At 45.2% G+C, this 25,330-nt stretch overlaps 1 protein-coding gene across 7 annotated transcripts in view; it reads right to left on the reverse strand.

Moving 5' to 3' along the window:
* The window catches only part of Tmtc4 (transmembrane O-mannosyltransferase targeting cadherins 4), a 56,137-nt gene extending 31,937 nt beyond the window's left edge, over positions 1-24,200 (reverse strand). For 2 of the 7 annotated variants that reach the window (XM_087585467.1, XM_087585464.1), the window contains exons 1-5: positions 24,124-24,200; positions 19,188-19,306; positions 15,021-15,136; positions 13,846-14,062; positions 6,328-6,415 (exon numbers count right to left, since the gene is read on the reverse strand). In XM_087585467.1, coding sequence (XP_087441593.1) covers positions 6,328-6,415; positions 13,846-13,977 — 220 coding nt within the window. In that variant the 5' untranslated portion in view covers positions 13,978-14,062; positions 15,021-15,136; positions 19,188-19,306; positions 24,124-24,200. Of the gene's footprint in view, positions 1-6,327; positions 6,416-13,845; positions 14,063-15,020; positions 15,137-19,093; positions 19,307-23,879 lie in introns of all 7 variants that reach the window. The other 5 variants (XM_087585462.1, XM_087585461.1, XM_087585463.1 and 2 more) reach the window with 4 other exon arrangements.
* Between the last annotated feature and the right edge of the window lie 1,130 nt (positions 24,201-25,330).

Here is a 25,330-nt window from a genome sequence, read left to right on the forward strand (position 1 = left end):
TTCCTGTCTACTCTCTGCCACAGAGTTATTAGTACTTTATCAGAAGCCTTACGACTAAGGTCCTGAGGACCCTATGTTTTTGTACACAGGTGTCTGCCTACTGGATGTGATGCATACACACACACTCGGGCACATACACATACACACGAAATACTAATAAGTCTCTAAAACCATAAGTCTTCTTCACAGGTGTATAGTATGCCTGCACATTAAAAACCAGAGTCAACTAATGTATACGGCATTGGCAAAAATGCTTATATTATAGGGGTGGGTAGAAACTTAAACTGAGAAACCCGTTCTGAGTTCTGGGACAATCCCATCTACTATAGTTTCATCCATGCAATTCCCCTGAATTAAGACTTACTTTTAATCTCGGTTCATCAAAGCAACTAATCAGGTCGACCTGCAACATAACCTATGAATTTGGATTTCATGTTTTTGTGGTTGTTTTTTTTACCAGGCAGCCAATGCTAGCGACTCTCATTCCAAGTATGAATAGTTCACTATGGTGACAGGAACACTAGGCTGCCTTGCACACAGAACCAAGTTAACAGTTTCTTTTGGCTCCTCGTTTACTAGAAGTCTTTTATATTGCCGCATTCCTTATGCAATTATGCAGTAATACCAAAAAGTTAGTAATCCTCTCAGTGTGAACAAATACAGTTAGAAGACAAGTCTTTTCATTTACCTCTTCAAGATGTTAGTATCCCCATCATGTAAGAGGCTAATTAAAAACGTGTGATATAGAATGCATATAAAAATGTGACAATCTTAAACCTAAAAGCTACTGTGAGAAACAGTAAAAATAAGCCTTAAAACAAACGTTGCCTCTAGTACAGTTATATTTATGAATAATCTTTGTGGAGAAATAAAGTCTCTCTAAGACAGGTAATTCTAACTTGAATGCAGCTCTATTCAAGTATCTTTAGTGGAATTCATGGCCCTGACTTTGTCCAGACTGTTCGATTTTTAAGCTCAGAAGACACAGGAGAGTATGACAAAACCATCTGTAGCTATCCTGTACCTTTCACCTTGAGGAAGACCACTCTCCAGGACAATTACCCAGCATAACAAGTGCCAATGGTGGAAGACACAGAACATGGGAGATCTGCCCCACTCTACGTCTCTATTATCCATGACGACAAAGTCCCTTAGGTCACTGGAGGCAAAGGATGAAGGAGTGAAGGGAAGAACTCCAACCAGCAGAAAGACACTTGTCAGCATTGACGCCCACAAGTGCCAACAGATGTGACCAATTTAATGAAGCATTCGTCTCTGACTTGGCACTCTTTCCAGAGGGAAGCCCTCCTTTCAGCAAAAGCAGCACATTGTACAAGCTAGCCCCCTTCACCACCCTCTGCCTGGCAGCTCTGCTGAGCGAAACTGGCACATCATGGTGTGTGTGGGAACCGCGCCATCACGACAGGTGGTCACAGCTCTGTAGCTGACAGAGCTACACAATGAGCATCAGACTAGTGTTCCAAGTACTGGAACCAACCAAGCCTGCTTCCTACACGGAATGAGAGTCAGACTTGCTGTCCTCACAGAAGGACCATGTAAAGAAATTCAAGCAAGGGAGGAACCAAGGAAAATGAAGGCAGAGAAGAAAGAGACGAACAATCCATTGGCAATGACCCCGGACCTAAAAACAGGTGTCTGTATGGCATAGCCATTCATTCATTCGTTCATTCATTCATTTATAAAGCAAGCTCTTACACTGTAGTCCAAGCTGGCCTCAAACTCGCAATTCCCCTTCCTGCTGCCTCCAGAGTATTTGGATGACAGGTGTGTCACCCAATTGGCCAGGCTTATTTCTTTAGCATCATGATTACAAGTCCAAAGTTAAAAAAAATATATTTCTTAAGGAAAATGTAAGGGAATGAAAACTCTGATCTCCTGGCTGAACCACAGCAGGACAGCAACAGGATACAAGTTTAAGACGAAACATCAAAGGGCTCTGAGATCTTGTTGACATCTGGCCGAGCTGAGAACTTAAAGTGTGTGAGGTACAATGTAGCAAGACCATCCCTCCCTGGAAGGTCCCTCCTCCCACACGAGTAAGACATTCAGTCCGAGCTTAAGGCGCTAGTGGAAGAATGGAATTGTTTCCGCCATTTTAGCAAGCTTTCTGTTCAGGGCTTACCTGTCTCCAGTCTGAAACAGGAGGCTCTGAAAGAGCTTTCAGTATTGACGAAACATCTCATGAGAACAGCACATTTTTGGTTTGGGCATTAAACAATAACAACAACAACAACAAAACATGTACCTTCAACTCATCTGTTTAATGATATTTTGTTTTGTTTTGTTTAGAAGTAAATGTCTGGTGACATTTTTATTTCTAAAAAGATTCTGTTCTAAAAAGAGCTTAAAGAGAGTAAAGAAAGGAAAAGGAAACAAAAGAAACAAACAAAAGCCAGAGCACTAGAAACAACAGTGAGTAGATTTCCCTCCATTTTCTGAAGTTCCAGGATACCAGAGCTTAGCAGAGCTGCCTCCTTATAAAGTCAGGCAGTTAAAGATTGTTCAGACTTTATAATAATACAGACTGCGCCCATAAAGAAATCTAATGAGGTTACCCAAAAGGAGCCTCTCAGAGAGCCTTCTAACTAGTTAAATCATAATTCAGAGCACTTAATTTTTGTTCCCTTATAAAATAGTATTAACTCAGTTCCAACTCTGGAATGCCAAGTTTACGTGTATCTAAAGCCGGGCCTCCTTTTTTATTGACTTTATATATTCAGATTCTGAACTACAAAGACCAGGTCTTTAAGTTGGTTGCTTTAAACATTAAGCCTAAGCATTAAACAGCACGATCATTTTCATTCCAATAAAGACTGTGTTTCTGCTTCAGAAATTTTAATTCTCCGCTGTACTTATAGACACAGGCAAACACCATGCTATGGCATGTGTCTGTGAGGACTGCTTGGCCTGTGTTCACTGCACTGGTGATCTAGGGAAAGAAAACTAATGATTTAAGACACAGGGAAACACAGGCATTCAGATGCTCCTGAATATGAAAAGCTAGACCAACAGAAATTCAATGACTTAATGTCAGAGGTAATGGCAGTACAAAGGCCACCCCCATCCACTCTACAAACACCACAGAATGGTGTCCTTTCTTGAGCACATGCATAGAGCTGGAGAGAGGACACAGTTCAGGAGGATGAGTGGAGAAGGGGATTCTTAGCTCCTTAGGCATGCTAAATAATTCAAGCTGTATTTTAACCAGAACAAACTGGACTGTGGCTAGAGATGTGTAATCCAGTGGTAGAGGACTTGACTAGAAAGTGCAAATCCCTGGGTATGACCTCTAACATGTGAAAAAAATTATTTTTACATACATAAGTATATATATTTTTTTTTTTTCCTATAGTACACATGGGCCTAGAAATCCCCACCCCCACATCCCATGGGGCTGTCCATACTTAGTTTCTAGGTTTTGTAATCCAGCATTAGACCCAAGGCCTAGTATAAGAAATACTTTCAATATAAGGCTGATTGGTGAGAAAATGGGTGATCTAAACTGATAAGCCCTGTGACACTTTGGAACAGCATCAGAGACCAGAACTCCTTTTCTGGTCAGATTTTCTGGGCAAAATCTTTCATGCATAGGGAACTTTGTTCTTCCTCTGTGAAGGCCCGTGGCCCCTGCAAGCCTCTAAATAGAGATAGGTCTTGAGCAATACACATGCTAAGCTGAATCTATCAGCATTGCTTAATGATGTTTCTAAGGAGCTGGTGTTTAACAGAGAACACTCTACTCTTGACATGTTTGGAAACGAGTAAAAAAAAATATAAAAAAAGATACTGAAAATAGGATGCCTTTGCCAAGCAATAAGGGATAGGGTGGGAGCTGTGATAAGGAGAAAACCAAGTGGCAGGTACAGTGGGGTTATGCCATTGGTCTAAGGGAACAAGGCAGGTTGCTCATGAGGCCGCAAAGTCCTCAGGTGTCTACAGTGGGGGTCAGGCTAGGACCTTGCTGAAGGGATAGAGGGGCCTCCCTGTTTAAAAAAGAAAAAAACTAATCATAGTGCATCTAAGGCCTTCTCAGGCTAATTGGAACCTCTAGAATTGCAAGCTCAGTGGAACTAATTCACAATGACAAGACTCAAGAGCCAAGGATTTCAACCACCTTCTTTAAACCCTGCAGTGACTATAACTGTGGCCATCTCCAACTCAAGCCTGTCAGGGCAAGGGACACAGTTAAGGGCAGAAAGGATGCAGAGATGCAAGGCTGATGGTAACTTTCAGGCTCAAGGCACAAAGGCCTGAAATGAATGTATCAACCATCACAGTTTCATACTTTAAAGACCAAGTAACCACAAAGCATCAGAGACCACGTTAGAGGTGACCCTGTGGGTTCCATTTGGTCTACTCTTTCCTGTCCTAAAATGAGCTCAAGTTACTCGGTAGATAGTGGCTACAGGCAAGAGGTGGACAAGGAGGCTTCTGTTCAGGTTCCCATAGCCATCCTCCTGTCTTCGAACTGTTGTGGGAATGTCAAACAAAACAGCATCTACTCATAATCCTAGTGGTGTTCCACCCGAGCCAGTGCCACCAGTGCTACTTTTCTGCAAACACCAATCATGTCCAGATTAAGTTTACTGAAGACACTTATAAGCTCAGACCTAACCTCTCTTTCTCTTTCTCATGCTAAAGTAAATACAGTATGCATGCTAAAATAGCCTCGCTGGACCAAAGAGACGAAGGGTTACATGGCGAGCCATTCTTTACCAGCTCCCCAGGAATCAGAGAATGAAGTACCCTCACCCTCACTATCAGTTTCTGAAGACTTCATACACCTTTAATTTGTCATTTCAACACCAGGTATAGAACCAGAGGCTTCGCCTAGATCCACTACCAAGCTCAACTCCCAGCCCCAAAGGCTTCCTAAACCAATTATTTTTTGCATGGATGTCCCTTAGAAACAATTTTATGATTTTTAAAAGAACTCAAAACAGATATACATATACTACATAAATATTAATGCACAAATTCATGAACTAGAACACAGAAAGAATAAAGAATCCTGGGAGGAATACCAAGTAGCGTTAGTTCTTTTTCACCACTCTGAAAGAACAGTACTTTCGGAAAACCTAGCAAATTTCTCAGTTCACTCAGTAGAAGGGGTTCTGGTGTTGTAATGGTTTTCCTTACGATTTCACTAGGGCAATCTTTTAAAGCAGTGGGAGGTTCTATATGACGCACCTTACCCGTTAAATCTATTGATATCTAATACTTAATGCTTAATATCCTTTCTTCAAAAGTACATTTGGTGACTGTGAAGATTCATTTATAATTCCAAGTAATTGTTTTAAGGAGGTTAAGATTTACAAATGATGACTGATGAGACCTTTCTGGAAAAAAAAAATCTCTTTAAGTCTGAAGTTTTAATTTTCTCGGTGTGAATGCTGAGAAGCACCTCCCTATGAACCTGCAGATTCCGACTGAACTGCCAATGTTAGGACATGCAGTGCCATTTTACTGTAATAAGCATGTCTGTGAGGGGAGGAAACCCCTCCCATTCCTGATTCACAGTCTGGATGGCACTGGAATCTCGCTCAGCTGTTGTGAGACTGGGGCAGGTGCGACCTCTCCAGAGCTTCTAATCATGAGTTGTTGTTAGTGGCGAGACTCTGCCCAAGGAACTGATGGAGGTCTACCTTCCTGTTGTGCTGACATTTGGTCTCAGGAAGAGAAGTTGCCCCTTGCTCTTCTCTACCCCCGAAGCTACTCCACTCACGTGTCCCCAGACTCCGACTACCTGGCGTGCAGAATTTTTCCTCTCAGCATGATAAAAAACGATATAAGGGGGTGAGGTATGGTCATGCCTACTCCAGTAGACATCATTGTGAGGGCAGAGGCCCCCTTCTCCTGTGTCACAATGGAGCTGCATATCCGGGAGAACCAGAGATGCAAACAGAGCTGGCGTGTAGCCTACATGCAAGGAAGGGAGGGGAAAAGTGAAGACTCGTCATAGGGCCAGGCCAATCCACCCTTGAAGATTATGAAGGGGCAGCTTGGCCATCAACACATATGACCAGCCCCGAGCTGGTGTGAAATCATGCAACTTTGCTGAAACTAAAACTGTACCCCACCCCCAGTCTAAGTGCTTCAGTAGTTCTTCAGGGCTTTGCTGTATTATTGATCTAGAATGTGGCGTTACGTGTGAAGAGGGTGATGTAGTAAACACGTGTGAAGAGTCTAAACCTTTGGACTACGGCGCCTCAGATGATAACCTTACATGAACAGACCGATTCACTATCTGTGAAGACACTGCTCCATAGGATGAGATAATGAAGAGGTGGTAAACACAGTGCTTACTTTCTTTAAATGCTCGACAGTAGCCAAGGAAAGACAACAAGAAGAACAGGGCACACAGGAGGTCTGCACGGCCAACAACACCAGCAACCTTAAAAGAAAGGGGCGGGAGAAGGATTTACATAAATCAAATTGAGCATTCCTAAATTTGGGATATACAAAATGTACCTCGGACACAAAACAAGCAACTTACCAGCTCCCACCCATCATGGCAGCATGTTGGCAGTGCCATACAACCCACTGTTCAACTGTGTAACTAACTGTTCATCCTTAAAGAATGCCTTTGAGAATGGATCAACTGTGTGACTAACTGTTCATCCTTAAAGAATGCCTTTGAGAATGGATCAACTGTGCAACTAACTGTTTATCCTTAAACAATGCCTTTGAGAATGGATCAACTGTATAACTAACTGTTCATCCTTAAATAATGGCTTTGAGAATGGATCAACTGTGTAACTAACTAACTCTTCATCCTTAAAGAATGCCTTTGAGAATGGCTGGACTGTGTAACTGTGCAGCCCACTGTATGACGGGTTCATTCTCTTCACCCTCTCTGGTACTGGACTTCATCCCATTGCTTTAAGAGATTCAAGGTTATTTGAGCAGACTGCTCTGGGCACAGCACATGTGTAGCAAAAAAGCGGTGTTATTTAACACCTTACACCCAAGAACACCAGCAACCCAGGGTTCTCACGTCCCACAGGGGATTTTCAACTAAACATGTCACCAGCTCAGAGAGCACAGTATTTAAAAAAAAAAAAAAAAAAAAAAGAGTCCTGGGACTGGCAGGATGGAACAGTGGGTAGAGGTGCCTACTAAACCTGGAGACATGGAGTTGGTCTGCGGAACTCACATGAAGGGGTGAAGAGAACAAACGTCCCAGAGTTCTCCAGCCTTCACCTTGTGTACCATGACACGCATGCCCCACTCCCCAGTATCAGGCATGCACACACATGAAGCATGCACACACACATACACAACAATAATAATAAACTGAAAAGAATTTTATTTTATTTTATTTTTTTTTTCTGAAAAGAATTTTAAATTGGATTGGAAACACAAAGGGCATAAAAGGAGGAAGTATATGTTAAAAGCCATTTAAGCAGGGGGGGATGGGAAGGGGGAGGGGAGAAGGGATGGAAAGGAGGAGGGGGAGAAAGGAAGGGGGAGAAAGAGGGAGAGAGAAGTTCGTGCCTCTGAGCTACCTCTGCTATCTTCTCCCTTCTAACTCAGACGGGTTTAGAAGGCTAACCTGCCAAGTCAGGACGATTTCCAAAGTGACCAACGAGATAAAACAGAGTACAGTTCCCATCCTTTCTCTCTTCTCCTTTCCAACATGACTCCCCCTTCCTTTCTTCCTTTCCCCTAGCAACAATGAAGCTGTATAAAGTTTGTGTTCATTGTCCTCTGAATATTTCAGAGCAAGGAAAACCACAGAATTTGTCTTATGAGTACTGCTCTAGCTCATGTCCGTTACTAACTGACACCCAAACGTGGCATATACCAAAATCATCTTAATGGATGACAGATTGATTATCTCTGAAAAGAAGATAAAATATCATGCCTGTGGAAATTAGAACATAAATGTTTCCTAGGGGTGTGTATGATCGACAGCTGAACAAGGATGCCTTTAAGAATAGGTTTCCTTTTGCATGTGAAAGGCTGAGGCATACTGCTCAGTATCCCTCCCATGGAGGTGCACTGGGAAGTCCATGGATAAGAACACAGGATGAGTTGACAAATTCATCCTAGCAAGAGCATGTATGAGAGGCAAGTGTCAGTATGGTCAACCTGACAGGATCTAGTTAGCCAGGAGACAATCCTCTTGTCATGTCTGTGAAGGAATTTCTAAACTGCTTAGCTGAGGCAATCCCACTCTTGATGTGGGGCAGTATCATTCCAAGGGCTGGGGTCTTTAACTAAATAAAGAGGAGAAAGTGGGATTGGCACCAGCATAATGCTCCCTGATTAGATAGGCTCAGATATCCAACGCTCATGCTCTGTGGCCATGCCTTCCACACTATGACTGACTGATCCCTCAAACTGCGAGTCACGACAAACCTTCCTTCCTACAGTTGCTTCTGTCAGGTTTCTTGTCACAAAATGATAACGGTCAACCAGCATAGGAAGCAAGGAGCAAACCAAGCTTAATGGACCCGAAGGGAACATGGCAGTTAACTGGAGGGTTAAATGAATACACAATGAGAGTTCTGGATGCTGAGAAGTTAAGTTCATTTAATCAAGGACACAATAAGTAACCAGAGTGCTTCTTGAAATAGGACAATGTGCTAGGCAGGCAGGGAAAGGACCAAGGACACTGTTGCTCATGGTGGGGAAGGTGGGGGACCAAGGACACTGTTGCTTATGGTGGGGTGGAGGACCAAGGACACTGTTGCTCATGGTGGTGGAGGGGGGACCAAGGACACTGTTGCTCATGGTGGGGGGGGGGAAGGACCAAGTACACTGTTGCTCATAGGGGGAGCAAAAGGACTAAGGATACTGATACTCATATGGGGGAGGGGACCAAGGACACTGCTGCTAATGGTGGGGGAAAGGACCAAGGACACTATTGCTCATGGAGGCGGGGGACCAAGGACAATGATGTTCATGGTGAGGGAAGGACCAATAACACTGATGTTCATGGGGGGGAAGGACCAAGGACACTGTTGCTCATGGAGGGGAGAACAAGGACACTGATGCTCATGTCGGGGAGGACCAAGAACACTGTTGCTCACTGGAGGGCTGGGGGTTGCTGCTTCTGTGACACAGTGGCAAGTAAGGACGTATTTAGAACATCCAGGCTTTGTAGGCTTCCAGCCAGGATACAGGGAGAAGAGTTTTTTAGAATTGTGGCTTAGGATAGACCAGAACTCAACCCTCTCAGAATTGAAGCAACTGAAGCCAGTGCAGAGTCACTGTCCAAGGAGCCACAGAGCAACAAGAGGAGGCAGGACAGGGAGCTAGGACTTCTTGAAGTGAATGAAGGGAAGAAATAGTTAGGACAAGAACTGGGGACAAAGCCAGAAGGTCCAGGCTGTGGAAGCCCCTTCTGTCAGGGTGGTTAAGGTAAACACACAGTGCTGCCAAGAACTGGAGTTTAAGCAAATAAGCTTGTTTTCTCAAGGAACACTCTGCTTTTGGTAAAGGCACTGTTGTCCTGGTAGCAGGCTTAGCATTTAACAGCTGAGCCATCTCTCATCTCTGTTTTGGTAAGCTATTAAAGATAATCTCAAGTCTGTAAGTGATGAGGGTTATAGGACCTGACATAAAAGGTAAACCTATCGAGTGTTTTAAAGTAAAGAAGCATTTAGCATTTCAGTGAGTATTTGTCGAGTAATTAAGGAGAGCTCACAGCACAGAATGTGAAAGGCTGTCCAAGAGCAGGCTATATATATATATATATATATATATATATATATATATATATATATATATATATATATGCATAAGGAAAATAAGACTTTTATTCTTCTTCCTTCCTTTCTTTTTTATACATTAGCAAAATTCCTCTCCATCAGCTATATTTTTCTTTCAGATTACATCAAACACCTTGTCAGTCTTTTCCAGGGGGAAAAAAAGTCAATGTGCCCTCGCTCAATCCAATAAAGAGGTGGCCTCTGAGTTGGGGACAAGAAATAAGAATCTGTGGACAAAAAAGGAGGTGGGCAGGAGGTTCCCTACTAATTCCCTATGTGTTGAAATCTAGGTGTTCAAAGCTAGGTATGATGCATGCCAACAAGCCCAGAACTTGAAAGGTAGAGGCAGGAGGACAAGAGTTCAAAGCCATCCTCATCTCAAAGCTACAAGTGAATCTGAGACCAGCCTGGAACACAAAGACCTCCTCTCTGGCAAAACATCTGGATTCAGTAGATGGGTGGGTGGACGTCTTGAGGCCCAAGCTTTTGATTCAGAACCCAAGCAACTTGTCATCTTTAGCCACACTTTAGGTACAATGCTACTCACGTCCACAAGGAGGCCCTGGGTGTACCTCATCCTGATGGCTGGGTCGAACCAGACCAAGACCTAAGCAATGTGGAGGTATGGTCTTTTGCTATGTATTGTAATGTCAAGTGCAGCCCCTAAGAGACTCTGCACGGGGACCCAGGTGAGCTATGTATGTGACCTTGCCCTCAAGTTATTTCTGATTGGTGAATAAAGATGCCAACAGCCAATAGCTAGGCAGAAGAGACGTAGGAGGGGTTTAAGGTTCTGGAGCTTAGGATGGGGAAACCATGAGGTGAAGAAGGTGAAGAAGGTGAAGAAGAGGAGCCACCATGGGTTAGGTGAGTCACAAAAACACTGCCCTGAGGGCTGTCTAGTTGGAGTTAAGAACAGATGAAACACAGTAAGTAATAACTTGAGGCTAATGATAGGAAAGTAGATTCTAATGGCATAGAGGGTAGATATCACCCAGCTCGTGTGCTGTTTAAGGCTTATCGGAAATAATACAAGTTTTGTGTCTTCTATCCAGGAACTGAATGATCAAAGGCAGGGTAGAAACCCCGGATCGGGATTAAAAATTTCAACAAGCAATGTCTGCTCATGCCTCTCCTTCCTTAGGGACCAGTACTCCGTCCAAAGCTTCATGTGTCTACTATCAACTGAGGACGATCTGGGACAGCGTACAAGGGCATAGGGAGTAGGGTGGATTTTGATTTCTATCAGCTGAGGAACAAATCGATCTGGCTGTAATGATTTCCTTTACCAATCAGAGCCCAGAAGGGGAATTAGACTGAAAGGTGTCTAATTCAACCATCTTGGCTTTGGTCAGAACCCTGTATCAAACGCACTGGATGGCTAGGAAATGTTAGGTGACACATCTCCATTTAATTCCAGCTCTTGGTAGATTGAGGCAAAAGGATCAGGCATTCAAGGTCAGCCATGGCTACATGATACCATTTCATAAGATTTTCCCAGAAAGCCCTGTTTGTGTCAGATGCAACACTGTATATAATAACGAAGAGAAAATATAAGTGCTTATTTACATCTGGCAAAAATGACTTTAGTATTAATGCTGGGGGGGAGAAGCACAAAACACATCAGTGTTAACTACAAAGAAATGCACATCATTAAAAACTGGTAGAGCTCATGTGGCTACTCTACCCTCTTAACACACAGACACGGACACATATTGTCTGCAGTCTGCACTGTCCTCATGCTACAGGGAGCCACAAGCAGAGTAGGACCACCATGGCCACATCGCAGCCGGGAAGGAGCTGCCTCTCCCATCCTCGCAGGACACCTGTGCCAGCCTTCTCCTGCCGCCTGAAGATAAGCTCCAGGTGTCTTGCTCTTTGCACATGTTTAAAGGTGGCATTAAAAAATGTAGAGTAGGAGATAACAGGGGGAAAGTGATAAGAGGAAATTGGATAGTGTGTCAAAGTAATGAAAGGTAAACATACTAAGCATGTCAGTGTGAATGCTAATTTTTAATTATCTCTTATTCCCTGAAATCCAAGTTTAAATGGCTGTCGTGAAGAGAATTTTCAAATATTGCTTTCTCCCTCCAGGTAGCCCACCCTGCCCCTTCTCCCTCCCTTCTCCCCTCCTTCCTTCCCTCTCTTCTTCCTTCCCTCCCTCTTTCCCTCCCTCCCCCCCCCCCGACTCTGTTCATGCACATATGTTTGTGCATGTGCATCCAGAGGCCAACCTTGGATATTATTGAGACAGAGTCTCTCATGGGTCCAGAACTAGATAATTAGAGCAGCTGGCCAGGAAACCCTAGGGATAGTCTGTTTCTGCCTCCCTATCATTGGGATACAGGCACATTCCCCTATGCCAGGAATTCTATGAAGGTGCCGGTGTTCAAACTCAGGTCCCAAGCTTGCACAGCAAGTATTTTACCATGTTAGGTATCTCTCCATTCCCCTCAATTCCTTTTAAAGCTCTAAAATAAGGCCTTTTAAGATTGGCAGGAAGCTGCATTTAACTGCAATGTGCATGTGCACCTTGTGCATGCACACACTTGAAGCATACACAGGCCTTGAAATCTCTTCCCAAATCAAGTTTTTAATACTTGGAATCAAAATTTTGGGAAATCTTTGGCTAATGTGATATTTTACTTTGGTTTTGCGACTGTGTCCAATTAGACAAGAGGAAAACAGTCAATCCAGTCAGGATTCTCCCAGAAAGCCCTGTTTGTGTCAGACGCAACACTGTATCTGAGACTCTGTAACAAACACTTAGCCCTGGGGAAGTGAGGCTGAAACCAACTGTAACTTAGTCACAGTTGTACAAGAGAGAGAAATAAAGGGTTTTAAGTGGACTCTTACATCATAAGCTCATAGCCTTTCATAGAGGATATAAAAGGCAACAGTAAAAACTCCATAGTATTCTATCAGATGGCCAGAAACAAGAATTCTGGTTAACAGTTTAGAATTAACTTTAAGACCCTCAACAGGACAATCATGACTGTTAGCAGATAAGCCACAACAGGATTGTAGGCATTTAGATGTCTATTAAAGGTCAAAGTTCACAGTGAACAACACGGCATCTGGAACATTCTTATCCAGCGCCTTGTGGGACCAGAAAGACCAGACCCAACTCCTTACTTCAGCAGCAGGCAGTCTCACATTTTGCAAGGGTTCAAGTAGGCATATAGGGGTTTCCTGACAGCCTGGAAAATGTTCAGTTAAATCTCAACAGTCTATGTCTAGAGTATATTCTCCTTTGTGTCCAAGGTACAGAGACGTGGCTACAGGACAGCAGGTAAGGCTCCTGTCATGGCTGTCCATCACCTGGCCAAGTCTGTTTGGGAAACATTTCCAGGGAGGGAGAAGGAGGAAGACAGAGACTTGGAGGAGCAGTTTCTTTGTGGCGGCATGGGCCATGGAAGATACTACACTCTCTTCTCTTTGTCTGCTTGGGATATGAACTGCCTATAAAGTAGTACCAGACGATCTAAAGTCATAATGCTTTTATGCTAACTATATTGAGAAAATGTTTATAAATCATAAACTCAGCTATTACAGAAAACCTGCCCCTGGCCAGATATGGTGGTGGATGCTTTAATCCCAGCACTTGAGAGGTAAAGCAGGTGGACCTCTGTGTTTTAGAGCTCTGTACGGTCTACATAGGGAGTTCTATGCCGGCTAGGGTCTACACCATTAAGACCCTATCTCCCTCCAAAAATGAATAAGATAAACAAAACCACCACAGTCTCTGCACTGAGGAAGGGTTCTTTACTGCTGGCCTTTAGGATCCAAAGTCAGGCAACATCAGCATTTCTGCCCTTGACGCTGGTGTGATCACACCAGCTAAACAGATTGTGTCCCCCAAGATGCTAAGCTAGCACGATCTGAGAAGAAGGTCTACCAGTGCGAGAGCTATTATGTATTCATAAAGAGATGACTCTGACCTAAAGCCCTAATGTCTGACAGGGAGAGCATTGTCTTTCCTAAAGGCCGTGTGGTGTGTAACTCTGCAAACAAGAGGAGGACATAAAGAGCCTGCTGTCAGAAAACCAGACAGCACAGAGGTGTCTTCTTACACGCATGCAGACCGTCACACGTAGATACTTACACACTCGGTGTGGACTGGATGGACAGCAAACAGCAATGCCGCCAGCAGGGAAGCCCTGGGGGCCAGGTGAACCCTCCGGCCTTTACTGCTGTACTGCAGGCCACCAAACAGTACCGAGAAGACATCTAGCATGAGGATGGAGATGCCGCCGTGCAGGAGGATGTTGACCACGTGGAAACCCACGGGGTGAAAGCCTCCAGACAGGTAGTAGTTAACCCTGCAACAAACAGGGATTGTTCACGGCAGATGCACAGAGCACGCACAACGGACATTAAAAGGTAATAACACCTGCCCAGCCAAGAAGCCTGAAGAAACTGAACACAGTGAGGCATAGAGGAGAGTGGGAGAAAGGGCCCTGACAGGGTCCAAAGTCAAAAGGACAGCTACATGATGTTTTCAAGGCCCCAAAGGGATTATTTTCCAGGAACAGGTAAAGCCACATTTCCCTCAAGGTTGTCCCTCATAACCCAGACATCACACAACGAAGTGCTTTAACTGAACAACGTGTGTCCCAGCCCTCTCCCACAGAACACCTCCCTGCTGTCACTAGATTCTTCCATTTGACTACCTCTCAACTGCTAGTGGTTCTAATTGCTTCTCTGGAAGATCTGTCTATCCAAGAGTATCTAAATGTATCCCAGAAACAGGGAATAAGCCCTGTCATGTGACCAGTAGCTCTGGTTAATGAGGGCCAGAAAAGGAGTCTTTAAACTTCATATTCATTACATTAGATTGGTAATGATAGGAGGATTCGGAGCTTAAGTTTGTCACGGAAAAAGGAAAAGAGATCAGTTTTACTGGATGACTGACTGTGTTGCTTTGGTATGGTTCACATATCCCTTGGTGCTTTGTTAACCAAACAGTAAAGAGGGGGCTCTCCGAGAACCAGAAACACAAGTGCTTTGCTGGTGTGTGAGCATCATCCCAGCCCAGGGGCCAAGCTAACCTCTGCGTAATTTCGGTTTCAGTTTATACAGCTGAAATGGAGATTCCTTAGGCACGACCTCTCAGCCTCCCTGTGACACACTTCCTAAGACTTAAGATGAGCACAGACATCTTAGAGCGCATACGTAATCCACCTACATAAGAACTAATGCCGGAGAACCACCTCCCCCAACATATGACATCATGGGGAAACCGAGAACGATGCACCCGTTCCTACTGTCACATCTTACCTGAAAGTCAGGACAGTAAGTGGCCTGTAGGACTTGTGGCTGGTGTTACTGCTCAGTCTACTGCCCCAGAAGTCATGATGCCACAGGTCCGCAAGGGGTGTGTCTGATTGGAGGTCCTGCAGGAACACAATGGGACATTCTGGGCAAGGAGTCATGATCCTCCCCTAGTTTTACACCACAGCCTTGAAAGCTCCCCCAAAATGTCAACTCTACTCCCTTCATCCTTTCTGCTAGCCCTAGGCCCAACCCCCAACATCTCTTCTGTAGGTTATGCCCAGGCTTTATGGAAGGACAACTGTATCCTCTCATTTTCTACACAAAGTACTTCAAAATACTCATGAGCTTATCCTATCTAGCCAGTTATGGCCTCTCAATAGTTCTCTACATTCCTGTATCAAAGTTGAAGTCCTCATAATTCAGAGCCACTGCGTCCGTCTGTCTGACGCCATGCCCCTGCCCCTGAGTTCTCTGCAGAGGCTTTGCCTAGGCAAGTCTGCCCTGGATGTTCATCTTTGATCCTCTAACATCCTGAGTGGATCTCAATCCATTTTTGTGGATTCTGGGGCATCTCTTATCTGTCCCCATAGCTGGTTACTTACAGCTATGGTTTAATTATCTCTATCACTAAACACAGAACTTGGGGAGCAGAAGCAAGTTGATTTCTATGAGTTTGAGAGCAGCCTGGTCTATAGAGCAAGTTCCAGAACAGCCAAGGCTACACAGACTACACAGAAAAACCATGTCTCAAAAAACTAGAAAACAAAACAAAAACCCAAAAAACAAAAAACCTCAAAACCAAAAACTAACCGAACAATAACAACAACAACAAATAAACAAACAAATCACTTGGTTATATAAGGTCACCACTTTCCTTTCATAGCCAATTAAATAAAGTAAGGTATCAAAACAATAACCAATTTAAACAAAATGGGCGAATATTATTTTTAATGTTTCTACTTTTGATCATGAGTTAAGCAAATTATGAAACTTTGGGGGAAACTTTCTATACAATTTTAAAATATAAAATTACTAAATTTTAAATGAAACCATCTTTCTGCTGAGATAATTTAAACGTATACCAAACATACCTAAATACATTTTTCCTTATATTTAAAATATAAAACTAAATGCTACAAAAGTTAAATGAGGGGACTGGGGATAGCCCAGCAGTTAAAGCAGGATCTGCTCTTTCAGAGGACCTGAGTTCCCAGCACCAATGTTGGGACAGCTCACGGCTCCTTCTAACTCTTGCCTCACATCTTCGTATTAGCTCCTGACTTTAGCAGGCGAAACTACACTATTACCAGCTTTCAAAGAATGGTCTTGACACACAGACGGATGCTTAACTGCTGAAGAAATGGCTAAGTAGGTTAAAAAGGCATGCTGCTCTCCCAGAGGATGAGTTTGGTTTCCAGCACACACCTTAGACTCACAATCACCTGCAACTGCAGCTCCAGAAGATTCAGTGGACTCTCCTACCCCTATCACGCACCTGCATACATGCACTCACCTGTACACACACACACACACACACACACACACACACACACACACACACACTTACTTTCAAAAATATGTTCCCAGACAAGAGGTGGATAAATGACAGTCTGGTCTCAAAGAACAAATATCTATGTTGCAGTTATAACTTGGACCTTCGCACTTGCTACATAATGAGTTACAAATATCTACGTTGCAATTACAACTTCATACTTGCTACAGAATGAGCTGCTTGCTAACTCAAGAGGAGGAACAGAAGTAAATTCGGTCACTTGAGTCTCACTGTGACTTTCGCTTGTATCAGCTTCAGCAGCCTTAAATATCTAGATCATCCATCCAAGGAGCCAGCTGGATGTTTTACAAAGATCACAGGATCCATCTGCTAACTCAGCGACAACAGTGGAAGTCCAAGCCTCTGTGTTCTGCAATGTAAGTGCCTCCTCAGTTGAGGTGGTTGGAGTAGCATCCTATCCACCCTCGGAACAGAAAATGAACACCAAAGAAGCTCTAAATATTTGATTAGGCACAGCCTACATGAAGCACAGTGTGTAAGAGAAAGACCTTTTTCCCCTCCTTGTGATTTATGGGAACATTAGATTGCAAATTCCTCCCAACGGATCATCTTAGGGAGCAAGAAATAGCAATTTGGCACAAGGAAGCACCAAGCAACATACCCAACACCCTCAGACCTAGAAACCACCTGCTTATATCATGAAGACCGCCTCAGGAGAAGAGCTGCACTCCATTCAACAGGGAAGGAGGAAAGTGAGACTGGAAAGTTAATACAAAGGGTAGGAGGCGACATTCCAGAAAATACTGCTCAAACCATACTTGGCAGAGGCATAAGATGCCTGGCCACTCCCTCTCACATGTTAGGACTACAGCAAGCATCAGAGCTCTGCACACAGCAGAGCTCATACATCCATGTACCCAGCTCAACAGAAATTTTCCAGCACAGGTTCTGAATTAACCCTTTACATAGCCAGATAGAGGTGTGAAGAAAACCACAACAAATGAACAGAACTTCAAAAGTAAAGGGGAATCCTTAATGGAAAAATAAAGGAAAATCCTTATTGTGGCTAGCAAGCCATCAACGTGGCATAGCCGTTCGGAGCTACACACTTTTTTAAAAGAAGCATGGTTAGAAAAGTGATGCAAAGGAATCACCTATCTTAGGTGGCAGGTGAACAAAAGGGAAGGAAATCACAAGAGGAAGACATGTCTTAAAAGTGAGGATCAACAGATCCAGGCACGGTGATGGATGCCTTTAACTCCAGCACTCAAGAGGCAGAGGCAAATAGATCTTTGTGAGTTTGTGGCCAACACAGCAAGTTCCAGGTCAGCAAGAGCCATACAATGAGACCCTGGCACGGAAAAAAAAATGTAATTATAATATCATGCTGCAAACAAAACACCTACACGTCAAACACGGCCTTCTCCAACTTCGAAACGTGCCGCCTTGCCATGTGGAGCTTTTCTCTGACATTTTCTATGTAAAAAGAACTTTTCCTCATTTGGTGACATCAGTGATTTTAAAAAATATAATCTATCTATCCATCCACCCATCTATCAAATTTATAGCCTTAATTAACCTTTGTGTGTATGCTCACATACTCACAAAAAGACACACCATGGGGTGTTATGTGTAGTGTTTTCTCTTTCCACGATGAGTCCTAGGGATTGAGCTCAGGTCATTAGGCTTGGTGGCAGATGCCTTACCCTGCTGAGTCATCTTGATGGCCTTTCACTTCTTATGAGCAAGCAAAAGCACCTTCAATGGCCTGCCCCAGAGGGACAGGCAGGTGCAGTCCTTCAAGCTCTGGCCATAGGTAAAGCAATTCAACCTATATGCTGAGTGACAGCCCATCACCAAGGGTGTACCTCATGCCACTTCTGAGCACTGGTTCTGCCTGCCTCCGAGTTTCTTACTCTCCTTGTCTTGTGGCTTATTTGAATCTTTTCCTTCCCATTTTGCAATAAAGAAAAAAAAAGATGGTTACTTTCCTGGCCTCATATAGCTGTAACTGGTGAAGCAAGATTGACTAGGAGTTTGCAAGGTCAGCAAACTTGAGTCTCCAAACATGAAATGAGCAGGAACATTGTATCCCTCGGCAGCTGAATGCTTTCTTCCAGCAGCGGTCAGCACACTGAGCTTGCTCACACAGTGAAGCACCGAGTCATAGCCAGCTGCTGCCTGCTACAGACCACACACCTTCCGATGGATGATTAGATCCATCCATCACTAGAGCAAATGCATGAGTCTCTCTCTCTCTCCTCTCATGGTTCTGGAAAGTTTCATAAAACCTGAAGCAGTCAACCTGCAACACTCTGCAACAGCCCCAGACTCGTAAGCCTTAGCAGAGGTGTGCATGAGGTCTCCTGAGCACAGGCAGGTGCTGCAGACCAGAGGCAATGCATTTAGGAGAACATACATAAAATAATGGGAAATCTATAGCCCATGAGACTTGGACTGAGAGTCAGCCCAAGCTTGACAAAGAATTAACACCCACTTGGAGGATTACTGAGACAAAGGAAACTGGGCATGCTTAAGTTCCCTAGAGGATTAAGACACAAACCTTATTGTTAACAATAGCTTCAGAGTCATCAAAGACAAAATCTCCATCATAGCTCCTTGCAAAACACAGAAGGGAAACAAATCCCACTACTAACTTAGCCCAGAAAGGGGGAAGGACGGATGGGATGATGTGATCCAAGTCAGCATCCAGTTCAGCCATCTTGAAAACTGCAGGCCGCCAGCCTCCTGCTCCAGCATTATGCTGGTTAGAAATCTGCAAGGGAAGCAACATTACGTAAATACCCTTAAGTACACTTCTGCAGTGGACGCTAGATCAGTAGGGATGCTGTGATTTTATACAACGTGCTCAAAAAGTTGTGTCTTTCAAATTTTAGTGGGCAGAAAAAGTGATCCCGGACTCAAGCAGACTTCCAGACCTTACCGTTACCAACAGAATCTGAAGCGCTTGGGTTTCTGGCTTTTCCTTTTGGGAATTCTAACTTAACAGAATCACGTATTCGCCAAACCCATAAGGCAAGTTGTTTTTAATTCTGAGAGCCAGTTTACAAAGCTTTTGAAACAAATCAGCTTCACTGATCCAGAAAAATCAGTAACTGTTCATTGTTGGCACACTGCAACGTGGGGAGCGAGAGTGTACCGCATGAAACATGACTCTGACAGACCTAACAGTCTGCGTGCAGGACTCAAGTGCACAGGCCGGCTAGCTGAAAATCTTAAGAGAGGGGACTCGTAGGGCTAGAGCGGGTGACAATGATTGATTGAGCTGGTTTTTTACACAGAGAAAGAGGAGCTGATTTCTTTGGAAGGTCCAAAAAGAAATGAGCTGTCCCAAAAGCAGGAACGGGAAATTCTGTACAAAGAGTCAAGGTAGGAATAGATACTTCTTTAGAACCTTGAAATGGACAAAGTAGCCATTTATAGCTATGTGGCTTTGTAAGAGTCTCTATCTCTCTATTGCCCGTGGAACAAAGCAAAATGTTAAGACCTTTCTGGCTGTGAGAGTTGCATAACATCCCAGGCCAATTCCAAGACTCAAACACGAAATTATCTGCAAATCAGTTATCTGTCCCTATTCCCGCCACACCCTCCATGTGTGCTTTCTTCTGGTCAGGTTGCTTGGAGAGTTACGCTCTTTGCAACTACTTCCTCATTATTAAGTGGTTAAGGAGACTGCCTACCTTAGAGTTTTCACTGGATTTAGGGGTGAGGAGGTGTTCTTTGGCTTACAGGTCCCTCACTAAAGGAAGTTGTGGAAGGAACTCAAAGCAGGAACCTAGCTGCTGAGGAATGCTACTTACGGGTTTATTCAGCCTGCTTTCTTACAGGGCCCAGGTTCATCTGCCCAGTGGTGGTACTACCCAGTGGGCTGGGCCCTCCCATATCAATCATTAATCAAGAAAATGTCCCCACAGATTGCCTATAGGGCAATGTGATGGAGACATTATCTGAACTGAGTCCCTGGGGTTTAATGGTTGTTTGGAGAAGGCTGGCCATCACTATACTTTCCATGAGTTGAACAGTCTTTGGAAGATCTCCTTTAGTACTGGTTTTTGGTGGAAAAACTCTGGTCCTCCCTATTGAGGAGACAGAGTCCATTCACGCTGATGGGAGGAAAAAAAATCCCAGCCTCTTGACTGGGATGCAGCTTGGGTATATTTACTTCTAGATCTTCAAGTTAATACATAGATCAACAAGAAGTCAACCAAACAGGAATCTCAGGTCACAGACATTTTTACCATCTTTTGCCTGAATAAAGGTAGACGCAGGGTGATGGGCACACCTTTCAATGGCAGTGCTGATTCTTTCCAGAAGCAGAGTCCATTAACAAGCCAGACACAAAAGCCTGCAATTCTTCCTCTAGTTGTCCCCTGAGCATCACTGCCTGATGTAAGGCTTGCTAAGAGCAAGCGCTGGGGGAATAGTCTACCTACTTTCTGTAGCTTTCTTCTTTCCACTGAAAAATGTAAGCCACTGTTTAAAACCTAACTGTAGTCAGGTCACCACAAACACCTTGATTGCTACTTTACATTCTAGCCAAAGAAATTACTCCTGCTACTTCAACATTTAAAAAAGAAAACACCATGACTTTAAAAAGTGAAGGATTAAATGTGCTCTTCGATTTAGAAAATTAATGTTCAGGAAAACAAACAGTTTATACCAATTTTGAGTGTATAACAGACTCTGTGGGATCTACAAAAGGTCATATAACTGGTCCTGATATTCTCGGGCTGAGCCCTGAACATTTGAATATGAAATCAGTTTGTTATGAAGTTCGAATGGCTGTATGATTACTAATTGATGAAATAATCTGTGTTCCTAAATTAGCCACTGTCCTTCCCTGACTATTCAGATTCACAGCCCAAGCCAATCATTTTGGTAGTTAAGCAACAACCCACATATGTGTAGGATGGACTGTGGATTCCCAACATCTGTGGTGCCCTGGTGGACCAGGCTCTCATTTTTGGGATGTCAACTGAATGGATGAGTTGATGTGAAATTGATCTCTTCCTCTGGGTGGGGACCAAAGCCATAGGACCTACAGTGCAGGCATTCTATCCTTTACCCTAATCTCCAGTCCTCACTGGCTCCTGCCATCTTATGAAAGCATCTCTGCTCTCTCAGGGGACTTCCCCCTAGTCCAATGCCTTTGCTGCTTTGCTGTAGTGAAAATATTCAAATGTTCCCCTTTGCTTAATAGACCAGTCTTTACATACATAGCCGAACAGTCCACAATATGCCTTTTATCAGAAAATTCAAAAAAAGTTACAATACGTTAGAAATCCCCGTGAAGTTCTCAGAATCCTCTCCAGCTGTCCATAGCAAAGATTTGAACAGGTAGTTACATTTCCCTGAGCTACATTGTTTCCCTAAGGAACACAGTTTCTTTATCAGCAAAATAAGGTGCCCCTGTGTTCTTTAGGTTTCAGGAAGGACTGAATGAGGCAATATAAGCAGTTGTTAAGTCTCCACTGTTTTGACTAGTTCATAGTTCCTGATCACTTCCTTAACGCTCATGGTGCCATCTTAACATCCAGCAAAGCCCACCAGGCAACAGGATGCACCCAAGAAAGGAGAACCCTTCTTTTGGGCATATCTACAGCATATGACTTCCTAGGTGAGGAGTCTTTGCATCCTATACAAACTTCACACCACACAACTTGATCCCAACTCTCCGTCCCCTATAGGAAATGACCCTTGTTCCACAATAAGGCTTAGTGCACGGGTAAATGAAACCATGCCCCACGAGGTGGCAGAGGCCTTCATATCCCTGTCAGAGTATAGGAAAGAACACTTTCTGTTTCTGACTAAGCCACACATCTTAATGGTCTTCTCCAGGTTATATCCTGCTTGGGAGCCCTGGCTCCTCAGCCACAGCTTGGATAGTAGCTCCTATAGGGATGTGCCAAACAGTATGCTCACTGTGGCTTCAGTTCCAGCAATGACTCATCTACACAGAACCATCTATGAGTAGTCTGAAGAGACAGAGTAACAAAGCTAGTGTTCCGGTGTGGCTCCTGAACTCTCTGAACTGGCTCCTTAGAGAGGTTCAATGTGGAACAAACCAGCAGTCTCCATCCCCAATACTCAAACTCTTAATATTAAGCCTCAGTTTTCAGGGGGTTAAAATATATTCATCTGTCAATCAAAAGGTCAGAAAGACCTAAAACAATTTCTCCTCAAAGGCTTAATGGCACCGAACTGTGAACCATGAGCTTCTGATAACAATGGACACAGCAGCCCAGGCTGCAATGAAGCAGTGACCCAATCCAGATGATTCACCCTGGGAGAACAGCAGCAGCCACCTAACTGGAGACTCTTCCACAGGCACGGAGAGGCTCTTGTCCTCTACATTAATGTCCAATGCATCCAGGGACAGCTGTCCTCCAGGATAGAGCATGACCTTGCCTCTAGAAATCAGGTTAGATAATGTGGTAGTTTCTGACCTACGGTATTCTGGCATGATGCAGGGAGAGCTAACACACATTGTGCCAGAAGCAAAGAAGCCAGCCATCCTCTGTAGAACTGGGCCAAAAGCAGAGGTAAGATGAGTCCCATTACGACCCATCTTCCTAATTCAAGAATGTCCGAGTGGCTGCCAATGGAAGGTTTCACACTCAGAATTCCTGCCTCAGAAAGTTTACACTTTGCTAGCTTGTAGCCAGTTTCCCATCTAGGTGGGCCAGCATGCCTCTCTTTGCCCCAGTTCCGGCTATGGTGCACAGCTTTGAGGGGATGCAGGTACAGGGGCAAAATCCTGGGCTCCAATATAGTTTTCCCCATCCATTTGTTCCTGGGGAGAGAGCAAAGTGTGGATGAGTCAGTGGCTAGATCTTTCCTCTAACTCCTCCTTTCTTTTGTGTGTAGTTATAAAAAGAAAGAAAACACAAACAGCCCATAGTCACAACATCAACAACCCAGACTCCCCATGGAGTTCGCAGGAGGTGAGGCGGTTGCTACACCACCTGCTCCGCTCCCCAACTCCTGGCAGCCGCTCTGTGGCTCCAGGCTCCCAGGCCAGTGGTACCAGCTTTGCTCTACAGCTGAGCATAGAGTAACTGGCACTCCTGGCGCTGCTGGGTGGCTCGCCGCGTAACCCTGGGCCGGCGGCCAAGCTACCCGGCTGTGTCCAGCCGTCGCCTGTGCCTTGGCCAGCTGGCGACCAGGCGCGGGGACCCCGCGGCCAGGTGGCCGCTGCACCCCGGTGCACTCCCGGGCTACGAAGCTGTTGCACGGCTGGGTCGGACAGTAGCAGACAGGGGCTGGTGCGGCGACCTCAGCCGTAGCAGGGCAGTGCAGGAGCTTGAGCCCAGGGCGCGCACCCTTACCGCGCGCTCTTTGTCCCGGGTGCGGCTTCCACCTAGGCGCATACCGCCCGGGGCGGCATCCGCGGGAGGCAGCTCCGGTCTCCGAGCTAACTCTAGCGGAGGTGCAGGGCTCGGGCGCCGCCCCCGGGCCCCCGCGCTGGGCTGGCGGCTCAGTTGAGAGCCCGGGAGCCCGCGCTCGCTCCGCGCCCAACTCTGAGCGCCCCGCAGCCGCGCTCGGCCATCGGCGGGCCGCCCCGCGCGTTACCTGCAAGGAGCACGAGCTGCGATCTCATCTCCCTCCCGCGTGCTTAAACTCCAGCAGCTCCCCTGCCCGCCGCCACCAGGGGAGGGGCCGCCCTCCCCCCTCCCACCCCGCCGCGTCCCGCCCCCCGCCGCGCCGCTTCCCACTCGCGGCTGCCCGCTCCCGCCTAGTCCCGCCCCTCACCGCGCGACCATCGGTTGCCCTTTCCATCACTCACGCGATCCTCTTCCTCTCATTGGTACATGTCGGGGTGACGTCGGAACAAGGCGCTCGCGGCGGAGGAAGCGCAGGGGCAGACCGGCTCGGCTGGGGAGGAGAAAGCGCAGCTGGGACGCGAAGCAGCTGCGGTTCCCAGGCCTGGCCCCTGGCTCCCCGGGGATCCGCGTGTACTTAGCCTATTCCTGGCGGGTCTTGCGCGCTCTGCCGAGGGCTGTGAAACCCTGCAGCAAACCTCAACTCCACGCTTCTTTCTGTCTAGAGTTGTTGAAGAAATGTCCCCACTTTCTCCCTTTGAAACGGGAAGTGAGTTTCCCTCCCAAGGCCCTGCAGACTCAGCACTGAGCCTCCTCTTTGGAGCAGAGTCATGCAGTCACGACCACTAGATGCTACACTCCTTCCTGATAGCCAGGCCACCCACTCAGTTTCCACTCTCAGTACTTATTTTTGCTGCCACCTTCAAGACAAAACCTTGTGTTTTCCACTGCCAAACTTACAGACCTCCAGCTCAATGACCTCTGACGCTCTCCTTCAGACCCTCCTTAAAGCCTCAGACTCTGACTGTCTCCCTCTTTGGAGTGGAGTGCGTATCCTCAGCACCAAGTCACTTCGAAGCTTTCCTCTGCTGTGTCACCCTGACTTTCGCTGCCCTTCATCCCTGAAGCAGAGTGTTGTCTCCCCTCCACCACCCCCAACCCCAGCTGCCACCAACTTCATTCACTTGGCTTTCATTCAAGGAAACTGCATTTGCCAGTCACCTCTGGTGTCTTCTGCACTTACTAAGACCAAGGACATTTTGCTTCCCAATGCTACCTCATCTCAAGATTTCTTCTTCTTCCTTAAAATGCCCTCTTTTTGAGACCTTATTGCCTTTCCACTCCTGTTTTTTTTTTTTGTTTTTTTTTTTTTTTTTTTCCCTCAGTCTGCTTGACTGGCTTGCCTGCCCTGGATGATCTCTAAGAGTTTTAAGGGTCTCATCCTTTTGTCTTACTCC

Source organism: Rattus norvegicus, chromosome 15 (assembly GCF_021556685.1).
Source record: "Rattus norvegicus strain SHRSP/BbbUtx chromosome 15, alternate assembly SHRSP_T2T, whole genome shotgun sequence".
Taxonomy (NCBI): domain Eukaryota; kingdom Metazoa; phylum Chordata; class Mammalia; order Rodentia; family Muridae; genus Rattus; species Rattus norvegicus.